The sequence below is a fragment of the Sander lucioperca genome, chromosome 11 (assembly GCF_008315115.2).
Source record: "Sander lucioperca isolate FBNREF2018 chromosome 11, SLUC_FBN_1.2, whole genome shotgun sequence".
Classification (NCBI taxonomy): Eukaryota; Metazoa; Chordata; class Actinopteri; order Perciformes; family Percidae; genus Sander; species Sander lucioperca.
In genome coordinates, this window is record NC_050183.1 from 11,718,847 (window position 1) to 11,738,363 (window position 19,517).

General features: G+C 41.0%; 1 protein-coding gene and 1 non-coding gene across 3 annotated transcripts in view; one reads left to right on the forward strand and one right to left on the reverse strand.

Annotated features, from left to right (window-relative positions):
- Nucleotides 1–19,517, forward strand: part of hmcn1 (hemicentin 1) — an 89,463-nt gene that overhangs the window by 44,687 nt on the left and 25,259 nt on the right. For both annotated transcript variants that reach the window (XM_031313892.2, XM_031313891.2), the window contains exons 21-50: nt 108–267; nt 1,166–1,331; nt 2,758–2,885; nt 3,161–3,412; nt 3,843–3,938; nt 4,188–4,382; nt 4,552–4,682; nt 5,636–5,783; nt 6,463–6,589; nt 6,679–6,833; nt 6,967–7,245; nt 7,784–8,065; nt 9,393–9,501; nt 9,597–9,766; nt 9,974–10,128; nt 10,636–10,759; nt 10,927–11,028; nt 12,044–12,220; nt 12,463–12,614; nt 12,763–12,886; nt 15,162–15,337; nt 15,588–15,684; nt 16,061–16,183; nt 16,303–16,458; nt 16,853–17,134; nt 17,281–17,448; nt 18,414–18,527; nt 18,758–18,844; nt 18,997–19,188; nt 19,300–19,473. In XM_031313892.2, the coding sequence (XP_031169752.1) occupies nt 108–267; nt 1,166–1,331; nt 2,758–2,885; nt 3,161–3,412; nt 3,843–3,938; nt 4,188–4,382; nt 4,552–4,682; nt 5,636–5,783; nt 6,463–6,589; nt 6,679–6,833; nt 6,967–7,245; nt 7,784–8,065; nt 9,393–9,501; nt 9,597–9,766; nt 9,974–10,128; nt 10,636–10,759; nt 10,927–11,028; nt 12,044–12,220; nt 12,463–12,614; nt 12,763–12,886; nt 15,162–15,337; nt 15,588–15,684; nt 16,061–16,183; nt 16,303–16,458; nt 16,853–17,134; nt 17,281–17,448; nt 18,414–18,527; nt 18,758–18,844; nt 18,997–19,188; nt 19,300–19,473 (4,801 nt within the window). The remainder of the gene's footprint in view (nt 1–107; nt 268–1,165; nt 1,332–2,757; nt 2,886–3,160; nt 3,413–3,842; nt 3,939–4,187; nt 4,383–4,551; nt 4,683–5,635; nt 5,784–6,462; nt 6,590–6,678; nt 6,834–6,966; nt 7,246–7,783; nt 8,066–9,392; nt 9,502–9,596; nt 9,767–9,973; nt 10,129–10,635; nt 10,760–10,926; nt 11,029–12,043; nt 12,221–12,462; nt 12,615–12,762; nt 12,887–15,161; nt 15,338–15,587; nt 15,685–16,060; nt 16,184–16,302; nt 16,459–16,852; nt 17,135–17,280; nt 17,449–18,413; nt 18,528–18,757; nt 18,845–18,996; nt 19,189–19,299; nt 19,474–19,517) is intronic.
- Nucleotides 8,913–8,994, reverse strand: trnas-aga. Its single transcript has one exon. It is a non-coding gene; the product is annotated as a tRNA-Ser (tRNA).

A 19,517-nucleotide genomic window follows, 5' to 3' on the forward strand; every position in this document is an offset into this window, starting at 1 on the left:
ATCCTACTGTACCTTTTTTCTTGGACACCATGTCAAGTTTTAATAAAGCTGAGTTAATGAAACAAACTGTGGCCCCTGCCCTTTCCCTGCTGTGATTTGTTTTGTAGGGTGGGGAGCTGCTGTACTTGGGTGGTCCAGCCTTCTCCCTGGATTCTGACGGCAGCCTCCTCATCACCTCTCCCTCTGGAAATGAGACTGGAGAGTTCATCTGCACAGCTACCAATGCTGCCGGCTACGCCTCCAGGAAGGTCCAGCTCACTGTCTATGGTAAACCTCATCACTAGCTGAAGTCTGTACACAGATAAAGGAGATTTAAATAGCATTTACATCAATCATCAACAATTTGTTACCAAACTAATTTTAAGACATCATAGTATAATTACTATGATCAGGTCTTGTCACTGAGTCAGATTTTGCAAGAAAATGACTTGTCAGCAGAACAGCTTAACACTACAAATCAGGATCTAATATCCACTATTGTGGCTTAATGATGACTGAATTGTAGTTTACCTTGTCCATGTGCAGATCCAGTGTCCTCAAAGACAGTTTTTTAACATTTTTATTTACAATACACAGTCACTTCGATAGTATATGTGTATAGGTGTGAAAATGGGCAGAGTTCCAAGTGCTCAGCAAGTCATTGGCTCCACTTTCCTCACAGTTCTGCTTGTGCTTCTGTTTAGTGCTCAACCACTCTGATCGCCTTTGTGTTGGCAGTGATGGAGCAGTTGAAGGTGGCTTTTTAGAAAATAGGGGCACAGATATGTGCCATCCTGCTTTCCATTTTTTTATTTAACTGACACAGCTGGTAGAAATTGCTGTAACCTATGTGACAGCTATTATCTGTAGCCCATTTATCGACCACTTTTACCAACTAACTTTTGCTTGATAATGCCCATCTCACTCAATCAATATGATCACCACCTTTAAAGTTAGCTGCTTTAAAAAAATATATAGAAAATGGCTTTTCTGACATCATGGGCAGCATCATAGGTTGTATGATTTTGTCCTTTTGAATATGTAAAAGCACATAAATGCAGTATGAGCAATAGCAGATAATAACAGACAATACTAACACACTCATTGCAACAAGAGGCAATTTTATCAATATTCAACTCTTTGTTTGCATATTTTTACTTTATTTATACATTGTATGTATGTCCAGTCCGTCCTAGATCCAATGTTGGCGGTGCCGGAGGCTCAGCAAAGCCAATGAGAATATCAGTGATTGAGGGTGTGGATGCCATTTTGCCATGTGAGGTCCACAGTGTCCCACCTCCCACCATAAGCTGGGCCAAGGAAAGGCAGCTCATCTCCCCGTTCTCTCCCAGGTGAAACCCATACAGAACCACACACAGCACTGATGATCCAATTTCACTAAAATCACCCCTATTTCTTTCAGACACACTGCTGCCTTAATGTGCTCATATTATGCTTTTTGGCTTTTTCCCTTTCCTTTATTGTGTTATATATCTTTTTTGTGCATGTAATAGGTTTAAAAAGTGAAAAAGCCCAAAGTCCATCCCAAAGGGACTCAAACGTGAATTATACTAACCGCATCCAAGGTGGCGCGCACCATTGTGATGTCAAAATGACATAATATCCTGCCGGCGCGCCCGATTTATGGCGCCTGAGCAGAGGTCGTGCACGGCTCTTTTTTTCAGTGGCGCGCGACAAAGCGGAAACGGGAGGCCTGAACGAGTTAGGCGACAACCGGATGCCAGGACTCTCAGAGTGACTGTAAGTCTCTCTTGTAAACTTACTAGGTTAAGATGAGTTCTCTTATGGCGAATGAAAGGCTTGATCCCACCAAGTAGCTCATCCAATCAAATCGAAGCATTGACGGCAACGCTGCTGCCAGTTCTGCCGTTGTTTACCTTTTTCTTCTTCTTCTAGTCCGTAGAAAGAGCAACGTCGGGAGCCTTTGCTCATTAGCGCCACCTCTGTTCAGGAGAAGACTGCAACTAGTGTCCCAAGCACCAGCGCGGGTATAAATAGTCACGGCGATCCCATGACGTCACATTTGCACGCGCCAGCTGGGCTGCATCTAGTATATAAGAGCCTTTACCATCTCCAACAGAAAGCACTGTTCATGAACTGCTCCAAACAGCTCTATTGTATTCCAGCCTTTACTTCCGTGACAACACACAGGGTGAAAAGAGGAGCTGCAGCAATGTGCAGTACAACAAAAATATGGTGTTTTTTGAAAATGAAACCATGTAAATCTATTCTGATATAACCTCTAAATATAATTATGAACCTGAAAACTTGCATAATATGAGCACTTGAAAATACACCCCATGAATAATATTGTCTATTAACTATTAATAAACATTTGATAAAATCATATTATCCTGGCTGTAACCTCAAAGTTAGATTTGTAGTTTTAAAAAACTAAGAGAACCTCAATGCTGTCTAAATTGCTGTGCTCTGTCTCTGGACTGTTCAGAGCCTGAGGATATAGTTTATGGTTTTATAAGATGACTGAGTAATCATACTCAATCATACATTCTCTGTGATCTGTTGTACCTACTCTGCGCCTGCCACAGCAGCTGTAATTGTGGTCGATGGTGGATTAGTAAGAATTACTGGAGTATCTGTTTACAGAAAATACTGAATAAGCCATTGAGTGGAAAAACAATCAGTGAGTGTGTGTGTCTGTTTTGTACTTGGATGCTTTGGAAGACTGATTTTTACTTAGACTTTCACTTTACAGTTGAGTTTATTGCCGTTTTTGTGTGTATGTGTTCATCCCAGGCACACTCAGCTTCCCTCAGGCTCTATGAAGATCTTGGAAACCAGAGTGTCAGACAATGGACTTTATGTGTGTGTTGCCTTGAATATTGCTGGCAACTTAACACAATCTATTGAGCTGAACGTTTTGGGTAAGTATATCATAAAGACTAAAAAGATAAAATACTGATATTATCTGTGGTAATGTAAGAATTACTGTTTGTCTACTATGCCTACATGTAAATGTAAATGTACTGTAAATGTAAATGTTGTAGTACTATTAAAAGATTACATAATAAAACGTGCAATCATTTTGATCAAAGTTGCTGAGTGAATTTATAAAAAAGATTTTCATCTAACTGTCATGTAATCAAAGGTGCAGGTGCAGATGATGTTACTAAAGCTTATTACATCTTCTGTCCTGCAGTGCCCCCGAGTATTCAGGCTGGCCCCAGGGTAATGAAGGTACAGGTGGGTCACCCTGTGGAGCTGCCCTGTGTGGTGAGAGGGGTCCCACAGCCCTCCCTCTCCTGGACAAAGGATGGTAAGAGGTACCCAGTATCCCCTGATGGTAGCCTGGCATTGAGGAATGTGGGGCTGGCTGATGAAGGAACCTACACCTGCACAGCCACAAACACTGCAGGCAGAGATGAGGCCCAAGTTCGCCTTCTTGTGCAAGGTTGGTTTCAAGGTCTTCATCCCACAGACTTGCACTGTGTTCATTATACTTATGTGTGTTGAAATGTTTTCAGAGTTGTATATGTCCCTTTAAGTTGGATTTTTGTTGGACAAAAATAAATGTCTGACTGTTGTGTGTCTTTGGTTTTTTTTAAAAAAAATCAGTGTTAATGAAGCAACTGTAATTTTAAATTATTAGAAACAATTAGTGTATGGATCAGGCATCTGCTGCACAAAACATTGTACACATGCTAAAGTAAGACATAATGTACTGTATGTTTAGTTCAGTTTGTAATTCTTTGTTTGAATGACAACTGATTCAATACAGTATAAGTTTCAAAGATGCATGCTGAAAACAATTGCAGATGCTTTGTAGTTAAAGTGTATTTTGTAATGTGTTTGTCATTGATTATGTGTTTGTGGGTTCTCAGTGCCCCCTGTGGTCGAGGTATTGGAGCCCCCCTTCAATAGTCCCCTGCAGGAGAGAGTTGCAAACCAGCGAATTGCATTCCCCTGCCCTGCCAAAGGTAATGGAAAATTTCCAACCAGACACTGATATTATGAAGAAGAAGATGATTGATCATTTTGTTACCCTGTGCAGAAAAACAAAACTTACTCATACTCCTATAATAAGCAATGTTTAGTGAGACGTTACAAGTTAGTTCTGCTAAAAGTATGCACTATACTTTCACTAATAATGATGACTATGTCAAGTATCACATGTCATTTTTTAATTGCAATGGTTTGGGTTTCATTAACATCCTTATCTCTTTCAGGTCTTCCCAAGCCAGTGATTCGGTGGTTGCGTAATGGCCAGGAACTGACAGGTAATGAGCCTGGTGTGTCCATCCTGGAGGATGGTACACTGCTTATTCTGGCCTCTGTGTCACCGCTGGACAACGGAGAGTATGCCTGTGCTGCTGTCAATGATGCTGGATCCACTGAAAGAAAGTACCAGCTCAAAGTTAATGGTGATTGACCTGTTCTCTGGTTCTGACCTGTGACTTTGGAATAGGTTTACAAGACATTTGCTGACACATCACTGAAACATTACCTTCTATCTTATATTTTGCATACATTTGATTCCGTGGAAACTAATGCTTAAATAAAGCTCGGTTATCACCTTTGAAACTTCCACAGTGCCCCCAGTTTTCCGTGACAGGGAAACACCAGGCAACGTGTCTTTGGTCCTGAGCCAGTCCACCAGCTTGGTGTGTGATGTCATAGGAAGTCCGACCCCTGTCATCACTTGGTACAAGGATGGGGCTCCTGTAGGTGAAATCCCATTGAATAAGCTGTTAAACTGTATTTTATACAAACACTTTAATTTACGTTTACAACTCTAAGATCCAGTTTTTGTACAAATGTTACTTTTAAAAGTAAATACACACATCAAAGACACAGTCAGAGTGTAACATGCTGCCATTATACAATTATAAGAATTGTATAATTATAATTAATAACCTATACTTAAACTGTGGTCTAGTAAGTCATATACGAGGATTGGATCACAAAATTTTACAAGCATAAAAGTAATGAGAAAATATAATGACCTTTCCTTTCATTTACTAAGTGCTCATAACGTCTGAATGAGCTCTGATCACAGGGTACACTGTCCAAGAGAACAGACCTGAAACCACCGTGGATCCTGTGTGTGTGTGTGTGTGTGTGTGTGTGTGTGTGTGTGTGTGTGTGTGTGTGTGTGTGTGTGTGTGTGTGTGTGTGTGTGTGTGTGTGTGTGTGTGTGTGTGTGTGTGTGTGCGTGTATAAAAAAAGACCAGACAGGCCAGCCATGGTGGCAGCAATAGTCAAAGCTGTAATGACAGAATAATTATGATTGATGTGAGAACAGAAAGTTAGCACACACTTTGCTGTAACATCCCAGTGCTGGCTGCTTTTTGTTCCCTTGGCGGCCTTACAAGTTATTTCAGCAAGGTACAGATAGGAAATTCAGACCGCTTACTTTAATCTGATAATAATGAGCAATCTAACGATGGATGTTCTGCTCTCTGAATGTTTTTGACTCTAAGCAACAATTTAAAACTTTTAATGTTTTGTAAATTGTATTTCTCAGCTGAATAGATCTTTGGCTTAGAGTTTAGATCCTTTTATCATGATGTCTTACAATACGCCCCATAATTACTGTCAGACAGTATTTCCCAAACTGTAACTTATGCTGTTTTTGCTTTTGTGTTTGATTTAATTTACTTATGTTGATCGACAGGTAGTTTCTAGTAACAGCATCCAGATTCTTGACATGGGAAAAACCCTGAGACTACTGAAGGCAGCCACAGCAGACGCAGGCAGCTACAGCTGTAAAGCCATCAACATCGCTGGCAGCACAGAAAAAGACTTCTTCCTGGATGTACTGGGTGAGTAAGGGCAGTGTGTAGAGTAGTTGTCTATGGCAGAGGTTCTTTCTTTCTTTTTTTGCAGCCAAGGACTCCTTAAAAGATAGAGAATATAAAGGGGACCCCCTCATGTATGTCCCTTGGAATAATTTGACGTAGCCTATTTTTTACACTTCTGTAGTCTTGGTTATGTGAAAGAACAACACAAGAAAAATGTATTAAAAATATACTGTATATGATATGTATTGTAACATATGTAACACCGATTCTAGAAGTTCTACATTTGTTAGATTAGAACATTATCTACGATCTATTATAGATTAAAAAGATTTAAATGTTATTTGTTGAACCATGAAGCCTTTTGTAAAAACAAAAAAAACATAATCATTTAAATCAATTTAAATTAAAAAATAATTATGGACCCCTTAGCAGAGTGCCACAGGGTCCGTCCTAAGGGGCCCAGGATCCCACTTTGAGAATCACTGGTCTATGGAAACTCTAAAGAATTACGAGGAAAGAGCTGTGTGCTGACTAGCAGACATACAGATCTTGAAATTAATTCCACATCATTGGAAAACCCTTTAAACCCTTTTAATACATAAACGCTGCCACATGTGTAGGACTCTAAACTTCTTGGGCTTTCTCATTTAATCAGTTTCTAGATGAGTCAGCTAATAAGCACTCTTTCTTTGTGTCCCAGTCCCACCGACCATTGTAGAGTCAGGCTCTCCTCGAGATGTTTCAGCCATTGTCAAACAGGAGATCAGTCTGGAGTGCAAGGTGCAAGGAGTGCCCTTTCCCACAATCCAGTGGTACAAGGACAGGAAGTAAGTGCCTTCCAATATTAGAATATTTACTATTAGGGTAAAAATAATCAAACTAATTAAAAAAAACTGAGTTAAATTTCTGTTTTTAGGCTGGTGTTTCTTGGTGATCCCAACGTAGAGGTCACCAACAGGGGTCAGGTTTTGAGGATAAAAAGTGTCCGTCTTGGGGACAAGGCACGCTACCAGTGTAGTGTCATGAATACAGCTGGCAAACAGTCCAAGGACTTCAACCTCAGTGTCTATGGTGAGTGTGGATTTTGACAGATCCTAGCCAGTCAGGCGCTACGTAAAAAGGCTACTCTTTACATGTAACCTAACATGACTAAAACAGCTGAATTACGGATTTCAGATTCATAATTAGTGTGCCATTGTTTCAGTGCCCCCCTCCATCAAAGGTGGTAACATAACCACAGAGGTCACAGCCCTGCTCGACACGGTGGTAACACTGGAGTGTGAGGCACGCGGAGTGCCGCTTCCTAGCATCACCTGGTACCGAAATGGAGAGGCCATACTGTACAACCGACAGGTTCAGTACGTTGAGCGAGGCCACTACCTGAAGATCCCTCGGGCGCAGGCGTCCGATGCAGGCCAGTACGCCTGCAAGGTGACCAGTGTGGCCGGGAGCGCTGAGAAGAGCTATGAACTGGACGTCTACTGTAAGAACCTGACATCTGACACCTGATCATATACACGCATTTTGTTTTTTTACTGTGCTGTGTTTAGCTTGAAACAAAAGCTTTTAGAAATTCATCACTATGTGATTTCCAAAATTCAGAGCGCATTTTCACATTAAATCAGGTTTTTGAACTGAGGAACTATTGGAACATAAGTTTCCATTGTCTCTGCATTTGCAATCCTTCTTATATGTTTGGAGATCTGAATCTTATTATTGTATTAATCAGAGCTTTAAGGCATTTGGTTTCACTCACACAGCATGAAGACTTTTGCATCAGACAGGAATAATTTCAAACAGCTGTGGATAGTCAGCAAACAATTTATTGTAAAAATAAAATCCTTGAAGAGCAAAACACGGATACAGAGTGGAGGACTTGATGCATAAAGCAATTTTACATGTTGTTGGCTGATGAACGCCTTGTGTGTGAAATGTAAATAAGAAATCAGTCAAGCAGAAAAGTCCTCGAAGCTTAACCCTCCTTTTGTTCCGTTTCTTTTTAATGCATCTTTCCCCCCCAGTGCCTCCTACCATTGCAGGGGGTGATGATGGGCCAACTGAGAGGAAAGTGATCCTCAGTAAGTCTCTGATTCTGGAGTGTGAGGCTGGAGGACACCCTCCCCCCTCCCTCACCTGGCTGAAGGATGGAGTTCCTGTGCGTGATGGTGAAAGTGTCCGTCTTCTCGAGCAGGGGAGTAAAATAGAAATCCTCTCAGCCACGGGGTCAGACTCCGGACGTTATGTCTGCGTGGCTACGAGCATCGCTGGAGAGAAGGAGGTCAAATATGACGTCAGAGTTTTAGGTATAGAAACACACAAAAATAACTATATAATATACTGACAATGACATGCACAGCACATACACACACTCATGCCTCATTGTTTTAATTATTACATTGTCACGGTCTGGCAGACCCAAAGTAACGAGACATGATGACAACAAGTGGGCTATCTTTATATTCAAAAATGCCTACTGTACCTTTTTTATTTTTTATTTTATAAAATATAACTTTTCTAGGATGTCGGCTTGCTTTTGTTTATGCATGTTGTGGCCTTGCTGTTCTATCCATGTCAATTTCTTTGTTGTTAATGAAAAAAAAGAAGGATTTCTCTCCATGCCTATCATATGAACAGCAGTTGAAGAAATAAATCAAAGCCAAACATTTGATTTAGCAGAGTTTAGTTTAGTTTAGCGTAGTATATAAAAAGACATCCGAGAAGGTTGTTACCTGAACTGGCCACCCGGGTACAAGTGTTTTATAGCTGCTTAGAGCCAGGATATCTGTTGAGGACTTATGTTGGTCCAGGTTACCTAAGCCATACTATAATATGTAGAGCCATGTGGCTTGAGTTGTCATCATTAATCATAAACTATCCAGAAAACACTCTCATCAGGCTCTAAGTTGGATAAATCATGTAAGTAAAAACTTGATTTGCAAATGTGTATTTCAACCATTAACTCTTTCACAATCAGTAAATGCCAGAGGGAAAGGCAGCGCTTTCTTCTTGGTATGAGACGGATGGAGTTGTCGCAATTTAGGAACAACCCTCTCCTGTGTTTAATCCCTATGAGCAAACCTTATCACTCCAACAACTTGTCATGTTTAGTTTATTCTTTAACAGTTTGTGCCAGCTGGAAAATTATTGTGCCGTTGTCGGCAGGATTTGAACCTGCGCGGGGAGACCCCAATGGATTTCTAGTCCATCGCCTTAACCACTCGGCCACGACAACCTGCATGAAATCTGAGCTGATACTGTTCCTTCTTGCTGAGGCTGTTGCTATCTGCACCATGTGTGCATTGCACATGGGAAATAGACACCTGCCATTTCCCTGCAACCAGAAGATTTATTTTCAGAGCAAGAGACCCAGGCAGAAGATTCTATCTCTACATTCCTCATACCATTTTTACTGATCTTTTTTGTTATTGTTACTATCAGCAGCAGAAATAGAGGAATAATAATAAAAGTAATGGAATAATAGTTTGTTTGTTCATTTTCCAATTAAAAATGTCAAAATATAAGAAAATATCATTTTTAAAATAACATATGCATTTATTGTGGTTTCCCAGAGTTGAATACATTGGAATATTACTTCAAAACATCACAGCCTTTTTTTTTTTTAAATCCTAGTTCCTCCTTTCATTGATGGAGCCGATGATGTGACAGACAGCACGGTGATCATCAACAGCCCTTTGGAGCTGGAGTGTCACGCCACTGGAACACCTGCACCTGTCATCACGTAGGATCTCCATCTCATGCATACAGATAAACAGATTCAAATACACATGCATGCATACATACACACATATTCACTGTAAAATGATTATTTTCCAGGTGGTATAAAGATGGAAAACCAGTCAGACAGGGTGAGGGGTTGAGGGTGGCAGCCAGCGGACGACGGCTGGTCGTTTCCCGCCCTCAAGTGTCTGACACGGCTCGTTTCCAGTGTGTAGCCACTAATGAAGCAGGAGACCACGAGAGGGACTTCAATGTGGTCGTCCATGGTAAAATATTAAAATGCTTTGTCATATGATTGCACTACAATGTATTGTTTTCTGACATGCACTATAATTGAGATAAATGTACAGTAATTTGTGCTTTAAATGCAAGTCACAGGAACGCTCCCACTTTCTGCCTTTTTGTAATGTCCTTTTTTCCGAATTTGCTGCAAAGTGTTTTTAAGAGAATAACTATCCTCTTCATCTCCCCAGTTCCTCCATCCATTCGTACCACCGGGCCTGCTGAACGATCAGTGGTTCTCCACAAGCCCATTAGTTTGGAGTGCATCTCCAGCGGCATCCCTCCTCCCAGCATCACCTGGCTTAAAGGTGGCCGACCTGTCGACACAACACAGGGGCATCTTAAGGTTGGTTTCCTGATTGACTGATTATTAATTTGTTCATTTTTAAATGGCATACCACTGGAATAGGCACAGGGAAACCCTACATGCAGAATGATGCTGCTGAAATGCACCGATCAAAAACTGTCGCTGAATTTAAAAAACACTGTTTTGTTTCAGGGTGGTAACTTGAATCTCTGCAATGCAACACAAAGAAAACAATAAGGCACTGTTCTTTTTACCAGCTTACAATTACAGTTGACGTTTTGACTTTTGCCTGTGATGTGTTTTTAGCAGGAAATGACTGCATATAGGGTTATGCTTAAAAACACAGAAATACAGCATAGGATTAGTTCTGGCAAAGCACTGAAGTCACACCTGTATTGGCTGATTGGCATCAGCTGTTTGATTCTAAAACTGACAAATTCTTCCGACATGTAGAATATACTCTTATGATCCCATTTTAACATATGAAGAAGTTACCAGTCTGAATTCTGTGTGTCCTGTGTTTGTTTGTGCTTGTATCTGTCACAGCTGGAGTCGGCAGGCAGAATGCTAAAGGTCATAGAGGCAAGGCTAGAGGATTCTGGGAAATACACCTGCCTGGCCACCAATGCAGCTGGTGAAGCCCAACATCACATACAGCTCAGTGTCCATGGTAACTTAAAGATAAACACTGCACTATCTCTGCATGTTTCTGTCCATTGTCTCACTCACCTCCTGGTTTCTGTCAAATATACTTCTCTCTGCTTTCTGTGTCGAGGGACTAGGTGGAGACAGAAGAGTATCATCTGGTAAATTATAGTTCTTGTGTGTGTCCCTCAGAGCCTCCCAGTATCCCATACTCTGGAGACATCATCAACCAGACCATCCTGTCAGGCTTTCCCACTGAGCTTGAGTGCAAGGCCACAGGCAGCCCATTACCTGGTAAGACGGCTCACTAACTTCCCCCTTCGCCCTGCTGTGCTCACTTGCAGGCTACAGGGCGTAGTTGTCTCTTGACGGCTGAGTTGGAATTGGCTGTACTGCTGCTTTACTTATCTTTAACCATTAATGGAACAGCGGAAAATTGATCTCAGATGACTCCCTACAGGCAGCTTCACTCTCTTCCCACTTTCTTTCCAGTGTATAAATTCAGTATAGATAAGAAGACACATTCCAGTGTAATTGAACACTCTTTTCTTGGGATGTTTCTGCATTTTACAGCATGTGTTACGTCCAACAATCTGATATCTGTGAAACCATGTTACATGTGAAAATACTTTTTTAGAAATCTGTTTTAATGTAAGCTTCTTTGTCCTAAGCAAAAATATAGAGCTCTGGTTTGTCAACTACTTTGCTTGGTTGATTATTCAACAAAAAACATGAAAAAATGCATACGTATAAATATATACAGTATATATAAATATAAATGTTTATTTCTCAATGTCTTTATACCCATTACTGTGGGCTCACAAATTTCACAATCACAAGTAGTCAAATAGTGAATTCTATTACTTGTTTATGAAGCACTAAATTGTAAAATCAGTCAAAATATTCTGATCTGCTTCTGTGTTCCCAACTCTCGAGACCTTTAAGGTCACCTGGAAATGGTCTGCTTACTTTTTTAAGGGTTAAAACAAAACATTGCGAAGCAGCTTTTAGCTTCTATTCACAACATATCTGGAACAAATGTACACATGATTTCAGATGTGATCCAACCCTAAGCTCAAAGCTAAAACACAAGGCTAAAAACATATCTGCTTTTTATTGAACTGTGTGTTGATTCTGCTCTGTAACTGCACGCCAACCGTTTTTCCTTTATTCTGCTTTATCTATTATTCCTTTATTCTATATTAATTTTAATTTTATTTCATTATGTACAATTTTTTTTATTTATTTTTCTTTCTGATGTCGTTTTTTGCTTCATGTAATGCGTTTTGAATTACCCTTTGTGTTTCAGCTATCACTTGGTACAAAGATGGCCGGCCGCTGACAAGTGCCGCTGGGGTGACCATGCTGAAGCGTGGCCAGGTGCTGGAGATTGAACGAGCTCAACTGTCTGATGCAGGGATATACAGATGTGTAGCGGTCAACCTGGCTGGAGTTGCTGAGCTATCCCACAGCCTGCAGGTGTACGGTGAGTGTCTTTTTATATGACATGCAATAAACTGAAATTTGCTAATGTATTATGAAATCAGATAAGTGGACATCATAACAATGTTTCTCTATAATTAGGAGATGACTAAGTGACAGGGTTAAGATATACTTCAGTTATCCACCATATCCAACTTCTTAAAACTCCAGCAGCAATGTAGACTTTTTCTGTATCTGACTATATGTCATGCATTTATGCAATCATTTCCATTTCCTTCCTTGCAGTGCCTCCAATCATCTCCAGCCGGGGTGGTACAGTAACAGTTGTGGTGAACGAGGCTGCCAGGCTGGAATGTGAGGCCACCGGTGTTCCTCCGCCCAGCCTCACATGGCTCAAAGATGGCAGCCCTGTGGCAAGTGTATCACATGGCATACAGGTGTATACATATTTTTGAAACTTGTATCACTATCATTATGTCGATTTGTATAATGAGATATGTTGATTTTTTGATGATTATATTTGTGTGTGTGCTATGATCTGGTCTCTGACCTGTTTCTAACTACCCCCCACCCCCTACCCCCCAGGTGTTGTCTGGTGGCAGAGTGCTGTCTCTGAACAGTGCACTGGTTAGTGATACAGGCAGGTACACCTGTGTGGCTGTCAACGCTGGAGGAGAACAACATAGAGAGTACGACCTGAGAGTTTATGGTGAGTAAATCAGCATGTGTCGGGAGTTGTTACATTAGTGATTTTACATACATTCAACGATTCAATCTTATGTTTTGACTTTCACTGGTGGGTTTTCCCTTTTGCTCACTTTGCTCACCCTTTTGTTGCTCACTGGCTCGTAGATTGAGCCCTTTATCAGCCAACAATGACATCATTTTCATCGTCATCATGAGCAAGACTTAAAAAATGCTGCACGACATTACAAATAAAGGCAGACCTTAGAGAAGAAGTGTTTGTTTTTTTTTAAATTGTGATGCTTTGAAATGAGCAAGAATTTTAACATTAAAGTTGTTGTAAAACAGGCACTTTTCCTTGTTTCTCTTCCGGTTTTCCTGAGTAATGCTTATGGTCGATTGTAGTATGTCTTTCATCAGAGCACCAGATGCAGCACGAAACCTGAGTTAAAACACTTAAACATTATTTGAAAAAGTCCTCAAGCTAAACATGTGCATGGAAAGGAAGTATGATGTGACTAAGTTTAGCATTTCAATAAACCTTGTCAGTTTCCTACACAGAGCTGAGCTTGATGGCAGATCAGTTGTTATACAAGTCTGATCAAAGCTAATGTCGCTGAGGTAATAGGAGTAGTAGTTTACATATAAAGTATGTGCTTGTGTGTGTCTGTCCCTGTATGTCTGTTTGAACATACGCATGCAGAATACAAACATCCACATGATGTGTGTTTCCTCAGAAAGATCAAAAAGAGCTTGTCCAGAGAAATAAAGGCAGATGTGTTGTGGTAATTGCTACCACTCTTCTGCAGCTTCCTGTGTCTGGCCAAATACTGAACTGAGGGCCTGTTTCTGTCGTTCCCCAGTGACCATATTGCATGGGAAATTGGCCAGCAGTCATTTTCTAGACCAGGCCAGATTCATCCAAAAAGGGAGACGGTCCTGTCTAAATGAAAACTGATAAACAGAAGCTCAGATAATAATTGCCACCTGAAGTAGAGTTATATTTAAGTAGTCCAGTTTGTTGTTAGAATAGAGACATTGTCATACATGGGGTGGAGACCTCCAGACATTTCCTGAGTTTTTGCACAAACTTGTTACTTTTTCCCACTGTTTGCCCTTCCCTGACTCAGAAATGGGTCCAAGAAATGTTGAAGGAAATCTAGTTAACCGGTCTCAGCGACACCCATCTTTGGTTGTGATTATACTTAGATAGTCACAGGGGAGTAAAGCTTAGATCGGTCCCAAAAAATCAAGCCCGACCCTACCCGAGCCCATGCACATTGTGTCCAAGCCCAGCCCGGCCTGACACATTAACTGGAATTATGAGCCCGAGCCCGATTTAAACCCGACAATTTTTTTATACGTGGGCCGTTATAACTGACGTTCTCAACTACAATTCCTTTTACCTGTGGGTAACAGATCAAGGCAGCAACATAATTAAAGCCCTGGAACCATATAGGAGACTTTCTTGTCTCGATCACTACTGTCCTTCGGCATGGTCTGCATGCCGATGCACTGGCCGACAACGCGCCGGATATAGGAGAGACCATATCTGCTGCTAAAGGATTTGTGAGATATCTAAAACAATCTGGCCTGGTTGCGTAATTATCGAAGACAGTGCTACAGATGGGGGAGACACGATTTAGCGCAGTTTACCTCACACTCAAGTCAGTGCAGGACATATACCCAGAGCTACGGGAGAAGCTGGAGAGGCATAGCTTTCTCCCCACTCATTTAGGCTAATAAAGTAATGATTAAAAAACACAAATGCTTGATGAAGGGCCCGGCCCGGCCCAAGGATAGTGGTGGGACATATCGACCGAGTTCGGGCTCGGGCAGAGAATCTAAACTCTACAGGGGAACAAAAACATTCTTGTGGGAATTTCTCTTGAGTCATTATGTATTTCAGTGCATGTTTGCAATTTCCATGGAAATTAGGTTTCATGAATTCCTTGGAAATTAAGCTACTCTGATTGTTAATACCACAAACAAATGTTGAACTGGTTTAATGATGCTGTCATAGCCCAAGATAGAATAATTACTTAAAGAGCACCAGCTGCTTAATTTAACAGAGCCTATGCATCTCAGGAAGCAATCAGTATTTTTGCTAATGAGGTAATGTGAAGAATTTACAGCATTTAGAATGGTATAGCAGGCTAACTTTCAAGTTCAGTTTATGTAAAAGAGCACATGAATAGTGTGCATGCTTACCTCATGTCAAGTGTCTCATTTTGTATAAATGATTCTCTTTAATCTGTCAGAGAAACATTTTCAGTAGCTTGCCTTCATGTCTGCCATAGTGCCACCGAACATTAAGGGTGAGGAGGTGAATGCCACTGTGATGCTCGGTCGTCCAGTGGAGCTGCACTGCCAAAGCGATGCAATCCCTCCACCTACGCTCACCTGGCGCAAAGATGGCCGTCCGATCTTCAGGAAGCCTGGTCTGACTGTCTCAGCGGATGGTAGTTTGCTCAAGGTACAGCCAGAGATGGAGATTATAAAACTATTTTCTTAATCTTTAAAAATGATAGTGAAAGATAGTGTTTTGAGACAACTTGAAGTATTCACATAGGTGTTATATGTTTCTGTTGGTCCTCCTAATTAAAACCTCTGTACTTTTTCAATTCACCTCTTGTTTTTATAAAATGTTTATTGGCTTTAGAGTTTAGAGTTTGTCAGTTATTGTTACCAGTCTCTCATGATTTGTCTATATATCTAATTGTTAGGTCGATAGTGCCCAGGTGCAGGATTCAGGCAGGTATTCCTGTGAAGCCACCAATGTTGCTGGCAAAACGGAGAAGAACTACAACCTCAATGTCTGGGGTGAGTTCATCTTAATTGTTGGTTCTATTTGTTTGTTATTCTGTCCATAAGAATATGTTTGTGTTCGCTAAGATGTTGATTCTGACACAAGTAAAACATTCAAGTTGTTAAATTATTATGCAGAGCACTAATGAAGCTGAACCCACTATGGAAGACTGCATGGGCCTGTTACCATACTGTAGTTATCTGTGAACTGACCTGAAGCCTGTTTTATGATAGCAGCAATGGCTGGGCATAAATTTGGTTTAAGTTCTATATAAACATTTTCTAGGTACCTATTTACATTGTTCTCCCTTTTAACATCAGTTAACCAGCACCAGCATGTAACTTGAATAAGACATGAGCGCCTCCTTTTGGTGTCCTGTCATTATTACAGTTTCTCCCAGTATCCGCGGCTCAGAGGAGGTGTCTCCTCTAATTGTGATTGAAGGAAGTCTCATCACTCTGGTGTGTGAGTCCAGTGGCATACCACCTCCCAGCCTTACCTGGAGGAAGGACGGTTAGTGTGTGTTTGTTTGTAGAGACACAAATACACATATATGGGCATTGTATGATGCACTGAATACTGTGTGGGTGACATGTTTGAACACCATATCTAACCTTTTGTGTGTGAACCAGGTTCTGAGCTCAAGTCGGACCAACGGCTCAGGGTTTTGTCAGGAGGTCGCCAGCTGCAGATCTCCAGCGCTGAGAGGACAGACACAGCCTCCTACACCTGCACGGCCTCCAGCGAAGCCGGCACCATTTCCAAGGAGTACAGCCTGCAGGTTTATGGTACGTGTGTGCCGCCAGATTTGTGACATTGAGTGATCAAAGACATTCTGTCGTTGTTTTGCCTTTTATAGGGATTTCACTGTCAGAAAAGTCTAATCAGTTACAGGGTGGTAAAATCACTAAAACCTGCTTTGAATAGACAAGGGGAAATAATTTGTGAAAAATTTCCTTTTTCTAGTATTTTGGACCAGGACTTAAACTGAGGGGATGCCAAAACAAATTACACATTTATAAATACATGTTTGTATTATGTCACCAATTACTGAAACACAATTAAGATAACTGGATCTACTTACACTGTGGCTGACAGTTTGACAGAAAGGTATATATTTATGCAACAAATGGTTATAGATAGAGAGCGTGTGCACCAACTCACTTGCTTCTCTCACTTCAGTGCGCCCTTCCATTAGACGCAGTGAGGGCGACACCGATGACGTTGCTGTGACAAAAGGAGGTGATGTGACCCTCCAGTGTTCTGCAGAAGGCGTGCCACGGCCAGCCGTAACATGGCTGAAAGATGGGCGGCCTATCACCGGTCAGCATGGTGCCAAGGTCCTGAACGAGGGAAGGCTTTTGCAGATTAAAGATGCTAAGGTGTCAGACACGGGACGCTACACCTGTTTCGCTGTTAATGTGGCGGGACAGGCTGACAGCAGGCATGATATCAGTGTACATGGTATGAATTATCATGAATTATAATTTTTTTATAATTTTTTTTTGTCTTTAACTATTTTTGTTCTTCAGTTTGGAGAGTTACGGTCCATCTCAAGGTCTTAAATTGTCTTTCTATCCCTTCCCCTCATTTCCTCTCCTCTTGTTCAGTCCCACCTAGTATAATTGGTCAGGTACAGTTGCCAGAAAATGTGAGTGTTGTGGTGAAGAACCCAGTTGCTTTGAGCTGCGAGGCGTCTGGCATCCCTCTTCCTGCCATCACCTGGCTGAAGGATGGTCGGCCAATCAAAGCTACGAGCTCAGTGCGCGTCCTCTCGGGTGAGTTCCTTTTTGACTTTCTGGACTTGATAACAAGTTACAGAACTCATAAAATATGCAGTATTTCAAATAGAATTTTTTTAAGCTTTGCCTCTCTGTGTTATATATCATATCATATCATATATCTTCATACATCTATATCATTCGTTCTTAGTTTAGTGTCCCATTCATTAAGGAACAGACTCAAGGAGTGCAAGCTACCAAGAACATGAATGATAGTCTGAATTTTCAACGGAGTAAGTTGAACTATTTTGCTTCTTAGCTGGGTTTCAAAGGCCAAGCAGTTGCAATACATCATCAGTAATAAGATGTAATAGGATCATTGCAACTGGGGCCAAACTCAACAGACAGAGATTAGAGATCTGTGAAACAGGAGCAATTGCTTTGAATTGTGTTTTTAAACATTTAACAAGATGTATTGGGTGCTTCCAAATTAATCCGTGGCCCCTAACCTTAAGCACACTACCTAAAAGGCTTATACAGAATAATCTGTACCATTCTCTGCCGAGTTCACTCATTTGGTTTTTGACTTATTTACATTTTGTGCATGAGCTCAGGATAATGGCAGTTATTTTTTGGAACCAATTAAAGGTCATTGTTTAGATCTTATGGAGGTTAAGTCAGTGCACTGTGGAGTTCACATTGTGTCAGTGTTTGTCACTTGTTTTCTCAGGAGATTCTCATGAACCCTGTTAAGACAAAGATAGACAAATGCAATTAGCTTTAAATCTCCATAACGTGGTTTGTAAATGTTTTAACAGCTGTGTGCCTCTGGGTCTAAATTCCTTCTGTTAATCGATTCCAGTTTTCAAAGAGGGGTGATTTACTTTCAACAGGCTTTAAAGTGTTGTTTACACATCCATTGGATGTTTTACTTATCTGAAAAAGGGTAGCTGACATAGCTTTTGAAAACATTCCATGATGACAATAAATATATGACAATAATTGGCCCTTTAAATCTCTAGGGGGCCGGAGCCTGCGTCTAATGCATGCTGCAGTCGAGGATGCTGGGAGGTACACCTGTATTGTGTCTAACAGCGCTGGAGAGGAAAGGAAGAATTTTGACCTCGACATCCTCGGTAAAGATATTAGAAACCTATTTTAGTATTTTGTTAGATGGCATCATATTGAATGAAAACGTCTTTGACTTCAGTGTAGAGATTAAAATACTATTTAAAAGTCTGTTTACATTTATACTGTTGGTCGTTCATTTGACATCAATCAAGAGATGTGATGAGCATGTATTTTATAGTGAATGAATGGGGAGACAGTGAGAACCATGTAATTGATTTTCAGTCTAATTCGACAGTTCCACCAAGCATTGTGGACGAGGGAACTGTGGTGGATACTAAAGTCAAGGAACAACACAACATTACTCTCACCTGTGAGGCGTCAGGTAATTGACATAATAAATACATATCTGCATTGAAATCTAAATCACATGTTCTTCTAATGTAAATTCTCTTGATCAACCCTTAGTGTAAATGATGACTACTAAATGACAATTAAAGATACAGTAATCTCTAACCTCACCTAATCATTTTCCAGGTAACCCTGTACCAGAGATTAAATGGCTGAAGGATGGACAGCTCTTGTTGCCCGACAGACGCCACCAAGTTTTGTCTCACGGCCGTTTTCTCCAAATCTTCGGGGCCCAAGTTGCAGACACCGGCAGGTACAGCTGCCTAGCATCCAACAGTGCAGGGGATCGCAGTCGGCACTTCAACCTCAATGTCCTGGGTACAAATACAACTCTTTTTAATCATTTCTAAAATGAATCAGACTATTTGAGATGAATTTAAGAAATGTTCTAGATTTAATTTCTTTGCTCTTTACTCCTTTTTTTGCCAGTTTCTCCCACCATTGCTGGGTCAGGTCCTGACGGTTCTTCAGAAGAGGTGACAGTAACTCTGAGCAGCCCCACCTCTCTGGTGTGTGAAGTCCAGTCCTACCCTCCTGCTCTCATCACCTGGCTCAAAGACGGCACTCCGTTTGAGTCCAGTCGTAACGTCCGAGTCCTTCCAGGTTTGAGATCACACGCTCATAACAATATGGTCAAACTGAATAGA